Genomic DNA, 12,706 nt, shown 5'->3' on the forward strand with positions numbered 1-12,706 from the left:
CCATTTGAGATTTCATTGCAAACACACTGCAACATAATTTTCTAGCAAATTCACAATCAAACATTAATTTGTTCAGTTTTGGTGGCATTTGCCAAATTGTAAAAAAGTTCACCAAGGTAGGAATACTTTTTCCAAGAGTAACAGACGAGCTGAGAGCAACATTTTATACTGAAAAGGTTTTTTTTATTATTTACAGCAAAGCTATAATAAAGAGGGAACGTCTTAAATAGCATTTCAAATGATTTTTACACATTTTGACTTCAGGAGTCTGAGAGCGTTTCTTGTGCTTCCAACAAGTAGACGCATCCTGGGTTGATCTTTTCACGTCCTTATAAACACAGTGCAATAAGGCAATGCTTCTATTTACAACTCTTAGAAAACTGTACAGGAGAAGCAACGAGAGCTCTGCTCAAATCCAACTGCTTTATGTGATACGAGATAAATAACAGGTCATTTCAACCACCGCAAATATAAAAATACATACTAGTGCAGAGAAAATCCTCTTCTTCTGCTGCCCTTGTTCACCCCGCATTTACGTGCGTTCGTCTCTTTAGGAAAATGCACGCTATAATTACGAGAGGCCTTCCATTACAATGGCAACATAGCTGAGCGACTCTCTGTTTTCCACCAAAAGCCAGTATGATGAAATACAAAACAAGAACTTTTTAAAAATCTCAATAAAAAAGCAGCATTCGACTCAATTATGTGAGTCCAGATATTTAAATAAACAAAGAAAAATAATATTTATTCAGACACACTCCAGCTCACAACAAAAGTTACAAGAATTAAATTTTGATGCTGCTGGGCTTAAAATTTTATCGCAATGTTTTGTGGTATGACATCGATAAAATTGACTATAAGAGTCTATTATTAAATTTTTTAATTCATTGATGTTTATTGATACATTTATAGAACAAAAAGTACCAAAGGTGGAGAAAAACAGTAAAAACCAAACAATACGGACAGCTTTGGAGGCCTTTACACATCGTTAGCTGGAATTTATAGTGACAACGATACATGTAGATCCTTATCACGTTAAGGAAATAATCACGATAAATTGATAAACGATACGATAAATGCCCTTGCTGGATCTGAACCCGGTTGCATTAGTAGAGCTTTGAAGCCGGGAGCTGACGTCTGCCATGTTCTCCTAAATGCTGTGATTTAAGAGAACATGGAGAACAAACCAACATCAGGACGACGTTCTTGTGGTAGAGTCCTCTGTCTGATGACTCCTGCTGTTGTTTCATGTATTGATATGGATGAGTTGATTTTTATCGTACACCAATCTGTGATTTTATGTCTATGAAAAGCTTCAGAAATAAACCCTACTTACTTACCTGCTATGTAGTCCTTAAAGATGTTTTTAAAGTTGTCTTAAGGTTTTTAGTCTGAAATCAGCTCCACTAAGTGCCTTGACTTTGGGCCTGTCAGTGTTTTTGTGTTCAGCCTGTGGGATCCTTAGGGAGGTTTGAGGGAGTGTAACCTCTCACCTTTTTGTCCCACAAGATGTTTTAATAAGTTTAAAATGGCAGTGTGACTTTGTGCTTTGTCCCATGTCCAATGAGACGTCACATATGATTATCACACGTCACTGCCGGACAGAAGAGGCCATACAAGCCAGATTTTAAGCACTGATTTTTCCCTTTTAAAGTTAATTGTTTGAAGCTTTTGATCAACTAATGGCCTGTTTGAGTTAACATGAAATTTTTTATACTTAACATTTATTTAGTCTATTGTTCCTTTTCCTTCCTTTTGCATTTTGATGCTCTGCTCACAAGCTGGTGAGGGTCCTGCACACCGAGATGCGAGTACTTATCATTTCTTTCCCAGTGTGAAAAAGTTCAGGATCAGGAGTGTATTTCTCTATCTCTCAAAGTCCAAAAATAAACATCCTGCATTTTCTGCATTATTCTTCTTCTCCCTAAAAATAGTTTCTTGTCAATATGAGCATGAAAGTGCCTTTATTTCACACCCAGAACTTGGGCTGAAGCAACATCTAACTTGCCCAAAAGCTAACTAGCCAAACGCTAACAACAAAAACAATGCCCTCAAGAAGCGTGACCATACTTGAGGTCATTTTTAGTACTTGCTTGTGCTGCTTTCAATTTATCTCAGAATTTGACGCAAACAAGTTTACCTTTAAATGTGTCGTACCCTTATCAGATCTGATCTTTAACATTTGTCCAAACTCAGTTGGTCAGTTTGTTTTTCTGACTTGAAACTCAGAAACTGCCGGAAACGTAACGCACCACTGATACCCAAAGCAATAGTGGGGCATGTGCAAAATTAGGCAGTGATGTCGTCGTTTGCCCAAAGGTTTGTAAAGTAAACATACATAAGAAAAAAAAAAGAAGAGTTCTTAAAAATCTTCACTTCAAAATCACTTTATAAAAATCTCGCCAAAAACGTAAGATTTGGACAAGACATTCAATCACAGCAAGAAAAACAAAAACAAACTAAAAACATTTGTTTTGCAGTTTAACTATTGGTGTGGAGTGCTTGAATCTTCTATTATTATCATTATTATTCTTTTTTTTTTGTAAATGGACACTAAATATTTTTTGAAGTCAGCTTCTATAAAGTGATCGGTAGTAATTCATTTACTCACATGGCAGTGAGTTTGTAAAGTGCTGGAACGCTAACAGCTACCTAGATGCTAGCTGAGACTAGCAGCCATAATCATAGGATACGACAGCATAACTGGGATTATTAATCCTTCACACGTTAGTATAAGATAGTCACGTTTGTAGACTGTTAGTGTAAAACCTGTGACGCTCCGCTAAAGTTATGCTAGTTGACGATGCTAACTGTATTAACCCTGCTCACTAGCTTAAACCTGGGTTGTCTAAATCTTTAAAATAATTAAATTATCGATTAATAGTAATCAATAATTAGAATATTGAATGCAATTATTTTTGCAAAGGCGTCAACAGTTGCAACGCGGCGATTCATCTCCTGATTAGCCGACAGTCTGAAGCTCCGGCGATCTATCTGGATGTATTCAGGTGTGTTTGGCAGGAAAAGCAGCAACACAATTAACCACAGCCTCATGTGAAACAACATCCTCTAAAATAGCAGCGTTAGTAGAAACACCTTCAGTTTCAAGTTGCTGAAATCAGCTGGATAGGGGGATCCGCCTGCAAGCTGTTAGCTTCCCACCATCTCTAGGATTTCTATAAATCCAACAAAACCATTTTACCTCCACCAACAAGTAAGGGAATTATTATTCAGAATACTTTTTTTAAAAAAAATCCTATTTATCCATTTAAAAGCACAGGGTGCGTTGAATTCGACTGCTGTGGCAGCAAGTCATCGCCACTGCAACTGCAGTCCAGTTGGGGCAAAACCAACAGGTAATCTTTCTTTTCCACTCCCTGCATTATCCAGTTTCCACAAACAAACGCTCGATTCAATCCGAGTCCAGTCCGGCCGGATGGATGTGTGTCTGCGGCGCTGTTGGGTTGGTGCCGGTTGAGCCAAGATAATCAGGCGGATCTGAGGAACGGCTCGGCTCGGTTGTGTTTTCCTTCAAGTGCCATCGAGAAACCAGAGCGCTTCGATTGCATTACGACTTCATTAAGCGCTTAGTTAGCTCTGGGATAATATTTGGAAGGGAGGAATGCTGCTCAATGACAGGCCACACATAAATGAACATCACGGAGTGGTACGCTCCACCATGAAAGAAAGAAATAGATTCATAGATCATGTTGGTGGCTGAGCGATCGGGTGCTGCAGTGACGTCACAGGAGCCGTCGCTAGTCCAGAGAATGAGGTCGGTTGGACTGACTTCTCAGCCGGCAGAGGCCGATGGAGAAGAAAAACAAGAAAAGAGAACGTTGTGGAAGACTGAGACCCCTGATGCTTTGTGAGAATATTTTATATGAGGGGGGGTTAAGCTGTTGAAGTGAAGTCCCAGTGTTTTAATCGCCCTGCACACTGGCGCGGTCATCCCTCAGGGCGCCTCGTCGATGCTGGCGCCCATACGCTTCTGGATGGTCACCCGGCGGAAGGACGGCTTGGACGTCAGATCCGGCTTGGGTGGGAACTGCTCCGTCAGAATCCGCAGGACGGAGTCCATTTTCCGGTCCATCTGTTGAATCTGAGAGAGATAAAAAAAAAAAAAAAAAAAGAAATGTGAACTGGATAGTTCAACGCGAGATCAACACGCGAAACCAAAGTGAGCCGGCGACTTTGTGCCGCTGCAGAGCGGCTGCCGTCGCAATGACAGGGTAGCGAGAGACGTAATGACACGTCTCGCAGTCGGCGTCTTACCTGGTAAAGCCACTCATTACAAAAAGCTGCTAAGGTATATGATGTATGAGTGGGCTGACAGACAGACACACACGCGCCAGCCGCTGTTTACATGCTTGATAAACTGTAAACACAGGTGTGTCGCCCTGCACACACACATCTCTGAGAGTCTAACCACGGGGATGAGTGCAGATAAAAGGCTGCACCAACCAGCTCAAGTAAACAAGGTCTCAGAGTTCAGAGTTTACGAATTTTAAATATGGTGACCTCTACAGTTTCTCTTATACTGTCACCTTCCTAATAAAAAGGCCTGAGTCACTTTTTGCCAAAGTCATTGTTTGGCAGAATATGTCTTAGGCAATTATTATATATATATATATATATATATATATATATATATATATATATATATATATATATATATATATATATATATATATATATATTTTTTTTTTTTTTTTTTAGGAAAGTGACTTCATGTTTTTTTTAAAAAAATCTTTCATTGTTTTAGAGTTTCCCCATAAAAAGTCAAGTTGATGTGAAATTGTGTGCAATAAAAGAAAAAGGTGCACCAACCAAAACGTCAGAGATTTAAATCAGTCGATTTTCCCTCGATCAAATGTTTTGGAGAATAAATATGGAAGATTGTAATTTTGAAACTACAACTTCCATGAAAAATCCTGGAGGGTGTTTTTTTTTCTCTTTTTTTAAAAAAATAGTTTTAAGTATATAAAAAAAATTGAAGCTATCAATATCTGAGTCGGCATGTCAAACAAAACCTAAAAGTATGAAAGAGTCAAATTAGTGCAAGTCGAAGAAAAGAAGAACCTTCAGACGCAGAAATCTTTTTTAGGGGTTTCACTGAACGAAGAGTTGTTGAGCAAATTCCAAACAAAAACACTAAAATGTCTAAAAATGTGACATTTACTCTATAGAAGAGAACAATTTTGGGTGTGTAAAGTGACACCCGAGTCAAACGGACTCAGACGCAGGCAGAATGCCGAATACAAAGTCAGACTGGAACCTTCTGGCACCTGCACTTTAATTCCCACCTCACTATAGCTTTAGATTATAGTGATTACTGCAACTCACAGCTAGGAAGCAGAAGTGACTTTATTTCGCCTTTCGTTCTGCTGTGAACCGCAAATTAAGTAATCCACAACGATAAGGCCTCGGGCCGTTCAAAGCGCTTCAGGGTCTGGATTTCGTCCGCCTTCACAGAGCCGTCTGTGATCTGTAATTTGCATTCTGTGCAAAGTATGGAAAAGTATTCCTACTTCTTCCTTTGTTTTGCATTTTGTCAAATTCAGCGTCACACATTCATTGGGATTCAGTGATACAGACTTCAAGAATTACCTTGAGGTGGAGGAAAAGTGACACATTGCATGACTTTATAGATTCATATTCATAAAAATCATTGAATACCAATTTATATAATTCAGAGTACCATATAAATTGGAGTCTGTGGTCAGTATGTAAATAATGAAAACAGTGTGAAGTGGTCTGATTAAGAGTCTATACAATATTTTCCCCCCTCTGTTTCGTAAGAGGATAAAAACAGCTTGTACATATTGGTTCTCCGGAAAATCTCCCTTCCTTTCTAAATAAAAAGCAAACATTGTGTAGATGTTACCCATAAAAAGTGCCAGGTGCCAATGATGGCCTTTCCAAACTTGCTCAAAAATAAGAGGAACTTTGAACGTGATGGAAAATTTGAATTAGTCAAACCGACTTTGAACCACAGAGCATTAATCTCTAAATTTACGATAAGAGCTCAACCAAAAACCTTTAAGTTTGTGTCTAAGATCAGACATGATTAGAAATAGGTGAACACACCAATCTTACGCCATAAACGAAGATGTCCACAACGTCTAATCTGCGCACGTTTCTAACTACAAAGCACTTCAGAGCTGGAGAATTGCTTTGTACTCTTCGACTTATCCTCCAACAACTACTTACAGGTTCCAACCAATAACCTGTGACGACTGAAATGGCTTCCAAAACCTGTGGAAAGTGATAAGAACCGCTCTTTGTGAATCAAAGCCTCAACATTAAAGCACATCAAAGGAGAGCAACATCTAACGCGCCGAGCTGAACGGACAGATTCAGACTCCTGTCTTTTTACTAAACGCTGATAGCGGCTCTGGCCAGACCAGGCGCTTTCTGGCAGCGCTCACTCAGACAGTTAGCATCGATTTCACAGGCGTTAGGCTGCGTTTGTTCCTTCGCCTGATGGCTCGGACGTTTTTATGGCAGAGGGGACATTTAGCAGCTATTCTCCCCGTTGAGGTAGGAGACGAAAAGAGGAGGACGGTATAAATTACTAATGTTGGGGACGGTCGCAAAACGGAAGAGAAGGGGTCAAAGTTTAAGTGAGATCATAACTGAGAACTTTTTGCTTTTCGATATCAAAGGCATCTTTGATATGGATCAGCACCAAAATACATTGATTACCTGTTGTTGTGGACCACTCAGGTGTTCTGGTTCTAATTCTGGTCTGTTCTGTGTCCCCAGAACCAGAACCAAACACGGAAAAGCAGCATTCAGCCTCCAGGCTGAAATCCTTAACAAAACTGCAAAACTGCTGAAACACTGAGTTGCTTTAAATTAAGCTTAAACCCCCACTGGTTTAGAGTTGCTTTTGATTTGTAGCAAACAACACAGGAAGTGAAAAAAAAAATACTTCAAATGAAGAAAATTTGAAAAATAACTGAGAAAATGAAAAAAAATTTAGAAAATTACTAAAGTCAAAATACTACAAGAATGAACTTGTGCAAGATTAAAGTCATGATATTATGTGAATAAAGTAATGAAAATACAAGATGAAAGTCATAGTATTACAAGAATAAAGATGTGTTATGAAAATAAATTCAGACTATTACGAGCATAGTCATAGTCATAAGGGAATAAAGTAAAAATGACAAGAATAAATTAGGAATATGACCATTTAATTCTCATATTATTATGGATAAAGTAATAGAAATACAATAACTTTATTCTTTAGTCATGTAATTCTATGATTTATTCTGACTTTATTCTCACAATGCTATAACTGTTTTCTTGTAATTTCATTGGGTCATTATTAATTTTTGCTAAGTGTGGCCCTGAAACTCACTGCTCCACATATTAGATGTACTTTATGATGCTTTTATGGTGTAAAGCCTTTAGAGTTACCTTCCTACAGAACATATAGTGATAAACTTGCCGTCTCTGTGGCACAAAACAGGAGAAAAACGGCTCTGCTAATCGCCACCACAGTCAGCACAACGTGAGCAAAGGGCGCCCTCTTTTCTAACTCTTTTATCCAGAGGTTTGAATTTTCAGCTCGTACAGATTTCTTTCTTCCACCCCCGTCTGAGAATGAACTGTGACCTAAATAGTTGAGCAACGCAGACAAAGCACGCGCCAGAGCCCAGATGAAGATTATAGATAAATAAGAAATCATAAACATCTTGGGCACAACTCTGCCGAGTTATCAGTCAGTCAGTCGCTGGAGCCTGAAATGGAGCAGGGAAGAGAAAAAACCCCACACAAAACAGAAAAACACTAAATTACACAATGGTGTTGCGATCACACGATTTTACCGATCAAGTGGTGAGATTTACATCTGACCTTTATTTTTTTTCCCGCTGGTTTCTATTCAGATATTTACTCATAATTCACTGCAAAGTAAACATCAGAGTTTCTATACACTTTAATTCGAAGAATTCAGATGTTTTGGGATTCATATTCATATTCAATATTCCTACGCGGCTCAGACCGTTAGTAAGGCACCGACTGAAGAACGATGGATGAGTTTGGGAAACTTGATCCTAGTAATACAGTCTATTCGATCTAAAAACAACAACAAAAAAATCATTAGGATTGAAGATACATGCATTTAAGTTACAAACATCGTTGTATGTAAAAATGTTTCAGCCAAAACTCTTCGAATGGCATAATTTTAGTGGCATTATGGGCAATATCACTTTTACTGTCTTATTTAAAAGATGCAAATACATAATTCAGTTTCTTTTCTAAAGTATTATGATTACTGAATAAGAAAGTCTAAAGTGGTTAAATTAAATCTGATTAATCAATTGAACCAGACATCTTCCTTCATGTGGAATCGATGTTCCCAGTAAATCAATGACCTGAAATCACAGGTTGGACGACAAACTTTCAGAAGTGACGCTAAGCTTTGCCCACCTTTTCTCGATGAATTTTTCTCTGATGCGTCTGAGTGAGCAGGGCGACATGCTGCGCTAACGTGCGACCCGGTGACAGGTGACGCTCCAGCTGTCCTCTGGCCACAGGCAGCACATGGGACGGTCAAAAACACGGCCGCTCAGCCGCAGGGGGCTTCCCCGTTCGACGGCTCAGCTCCACAAACGCATGCAGATTTAACGTTTGGTGACGCTCCTTTAACGGCAACAAGCTGAAAGTCTTTAGTTTCAATCAATGGAGGAGAGAAAAGAATTGATCGGAGACCTCTCTTCTTGTCGACAATAAATAAATATGGCTGCTCGGTTGTTCAAATGCTTGATTATGGCCCCATTTTGGTTTCCGTGTATGGAGTACTTAGTTTAATAAACAACTTTAAAATAAGGTGTGAAAAGTAAAATTTCTTTTGAATCCCCACAGATGTTTTCACATTTTGTTCCCCACACCACAAACTGAAATCTCCGGTTTACTCTGGGACAGAGCAACAGAAAGCAGGGCATAAATGTGAAATGGAAGGAAAATAGTAAATAGTTTTCCACATTTTCTCCCAATATCTCGTAATTATGAGTTTGAAAGTTGAAATTACGACTTTGAAACTGAAAATGACGACTTGGAATCTCATAATTATGAATTGGAAAGTTTAAATTATGACTCCTTGCTGGCTTTTACCGTTTCCTTCATGGAAATGGGCTTCAATGCAATATACAGTGGAAAATGTGCATTTGTCTTAAGCCTCTATTTAAACGATACCCCTAAATAAAATCTAGTGCAACCTGTTTTTACGTTAGGCAATGCCTTAATTAAATTCCCTTCTTCATGTACTTCTGTTATTGTATTCGAGTAGGTCTTTCATTATCAATATTAATAAATAATTGATTTAAAACAAGCTCCTGTATCGATCTGAAAAGCTATTTGTAGTTTTATTCCAGGCATATTGAGATATCTGCAAAAGAAATCAGACCAAAAAAAAATAAATACTTGGTAAAATTTTATGGTTTTGCAGTGAAAACTTTACTGCTAGTGAAAATTGGTTCAGCCAAACATTTACACACCAGACTGAAAACATTTAATCATATGCAGAATTTTGTTTCATTGCCCAAAATCGACCGTAAAGCGTTTGAGGTGAACATTTTAATTTTTCAATCAGAAACGTGAACTGCCTCAGTGCAGGTTACCAAATAAGAGTCAGATACTTCCAGAAAACGCCAATCACCTTTAATAGTTTGATCTTTAATCAGGAATTCGTGGGCTTTCCGGTCTCCATGAGGACTTGTGGAGACACGGAGACAAGCGGTGGGGACAACAGAGAGCTCCTGTTCACACAGGAACTCCCTTCCTGAACTCCCTTCCTGCTCTCCCCTGGGGACGCTCCGTCTGCTATCTGCCGCTGTACGAGCACAGGGGCAAACATGCAGATAAACAGGGCCGCATGTAAGACACGCACACAAACACTTCGAGCTTGTCTTATTGTCACGTAGCAAACAACAAACAAAGCCTGAGAAACAAAGACCCGGGTCCCCCGTTGAGGACTTCCAAGTTTGCAGACAGTCTGCGACTGAAAAACCTGCATGCCCATACGCTCTGCACTGTAAACGGCTGAAATTGTTTTGCCCAAAGCTGAACCAGCCTGCCTGATTACACTGAGCATGTTGACATAAACCTGACTCACGATAAGGTGCGATATGTCCAGGCTGTTGCTGCAGGGCACCTTTTTTGAGACGTGGCGTTACATCCAGAATAAATAGGAATCTCTTGCAAAACACTGGGGGAATTAAATACTGTGAGTGTGTGTGTTTTTCTTCTTTTTTTCCCCCTAACACACACTGCTGTTATTTTGAGTTCAACAACTTTCAGTGTGTCCATATAGATTACTGGCTTTTGCTTTTCCGACATTTAAACATGTCAGGCCACCGTGCCATACAAATAGCATATATTTTGTATGTTTTGTAGAAATAAAAGTTACCCAAATCAACTTTGGTCCATGTGTTGGTAGGGTTAGGTATTGTTGGCGTCAACATCAGTTAATTTATTTTATTTTATTTGGTTCCATTAATTACGTTAAGTCCTCCAGATCTTGAAGTAGCAAAGCAGCTCAAGACTATCACACCGCCGTACTTGACTGGAGGTCAGTACAGAGCTAAGACTATAGAATGAAAAAATAAAATAACCAGAGTGAAGTTGAAATAATATGATAATAAAACCATAGTATTGAAAAAAAAGTGAAGTTGAAGTAATATCAGAAAAAATTCTGACTTTTTTCTCGTACGTATGGAGTTAATTCCATTTTTAAAAAATGTTCTTGGTGTTTCCCTTAAATGTTTAGTGAAGTGGAGATTTCGGGACACACATCTTCCACACAATTCCCATTTTGACCTCCATGTCCTAAACTTTGGGTATTATTAGGCTATTTTGCAAAATTGAAAGACACTTTGTATTTTTTTCCAAGTAGAGGCATTGAAACATCCAATGAACAGGTTCTTTTTTTAAAAATATAAACAATGTTCGCCTGACCTGAGGCTAGTGAACCCTGCAACACTTTCCATGTTGTTCTGGGTCGCTTCGTGACTTCCTGGATTAGGCGCTGATGCTCTCTTGGGGTAATTCTGGCAGGTCAAAACAAAAACAAATCCTGGGAAAGTCCACCATCGTTCCTTGTTTACTCTGTTTGTGGTTATGGACTCTTGTTATGGTTTTGGCGTTTAATTTCTTTTCGCCAGAGCTCGATGCGTTGGTTTAAAGAGCTTTTGGCCTCCTTCATGTTGTCAGTGAGGTTCTGTCTAAAATCAGACCTGGCTGTGGCTAACCAAACTGAATTCAGAGATAATTCGTGTTGATAACAAAAGTGGGCAAATACCTTTTTTTTTTTTTGCATAAGGTCACATCAGCTTTATTAAATTAGTAGATAAAATCAGACTTTAACATCAGATTTGTTTTATTTACTCATTTTTTCTTTACATAAAAGTAGATTTTTAAAAAAACCTGTAAAGGAGGAAATATATTTAAGGTCTGTAAAACTTAAAGCTTTCAAAAAAAAGATTTTTTTCCTCACTGCTCCTCCTCCTCCTCAGCAAAAAAAAAACCTTTGCTGAGGCGTTTCTGTATTTCCCAAGCTGACCTCTCCACATTCAGCAACTCACACTGCCATCTGTTGGAAGCTCTGAAAGCTTTGGAGAAAGGCTCAAAATCTGCAATCGCTGCATTCTTCCAGCCGTGCCAAACTCTACCATCGCATGATCCTTGACAAATGGAGACATGACACGCAAGAGGGATATAGATCCTGGATGGAGCACAATGAGGGCGCGTGTGGGAGCTGACAGCTGTAATTAGGTGTTGCATAGCGGTGTGGCTCATTCGAGAAGCGAAAACAAGGCTTGGACACGGTGCACAGCGATGTCTCGCCTGAATACAAAAACGTTTCTTTTTTTCTTCACGTACCACACAGGCAATAATAGAAACTAACTCATAATGTGACATTTGTCTCCTCCTCTTCCTGTTCTCTCTCTTTTCTCTCTTTCTGACAGCAGCCTTGAAGGGATTCTGGGTGGTGGAAAAAGGCCCCCCAGAAAAACAAAAGGGATAAGCGTTGATAAAAACACAAGGACGGCAGAAGAGCCAAAAGACAAGCGCACCAGCTTTGGCAGTGTGCTGCAAACTATCCAGGACTCAACTTTTTTTCAACAAAAACAAGATTCCCGTCACTGAAATCCTCATGGTGGCACGAGACAATGGAGCCGGAGCCGGGGACAGAAACAGAGATAAGACAAGACAGAAGCCATTGTACAGATCAGCGCTGTCTCGTGCTGTAATAAATCTGCAATGTGTTTTCCCACCGCAGTAACCTCACAAGGCCTGTGGCTTTAACCCTTTTATCGCTGCCAAATGTTAGCTTTTATTCTTTTAGTCTAACAAATTAAGCGACATACTGTTGATTTCTTATGGAAACAGCTTTCTTCTAAAACCAAGTCATATATTTCTGTTTTCCTGTTAGTATTTTTACCGTCTTCCTCCATATATCTTACTGAAACATTATGTTGATTCTTTTTTTTATTATTATTGAAATAGTTTGGGAATAAATTCCAAAGATTTAGTTTTATGCTAGGCTTCATGAAGCCAGTATCTTATTTCTATGTACTTTTAACACACATGCTTTGCTAGCTACACTTTGCTAGTACAGGTTGGACACCATGTTGCCTTCAGTATGTTTCATGGTAAGAACTGGCTCCTTGCTTCCTGGAGGAAAGGACTCTGA

At 39.1% G+C, this 12,706-nt stretch overlaps 1 protein-coding gene across 1 annotated transcript in view; it reads right to left on the minus strand.

Moving 5' to 3' along the window:
* Window positions 1-865: 865 nt before the first annotated feature.
* The window catches only part of kcnq1.2 (potassium voltage-gated channel, KQT-like subfamily, member 1.2), a 190,658-nt gene continuing 178,817 nt past the window's right edge, over window positions 866-12,706 (minus strand). The window contains exon 20 of the mRNA XM_055039879.1: window positions 866-4,102. Within this exon, the coding sequence (XP_054895854.1) occupies window positions 3,956-4,102 (147 nt within the window). The 3' untranslated portion in view covers window positions 866-3,955. The remainder of the gene's footprint in view (window positions 4,103-12,706) is intronic.

Source organism: Poeciliopsis prolifica, unplaced genomic scaffold (genome assembly GCF_027474105.1).
Source record: "Poeciliopsis prolifica strain line A6 unplaced genomic scaffold, Auburn_PproV2 SCAFFOLD001, whole genome shotgun sequence".
NCBI lineage: Eukaryota > Metazoa > Chordata > Actinopteri > Cyprinodontiformes > Poeciliidae > Poeciliopsis > Poeciliopsis prolifica.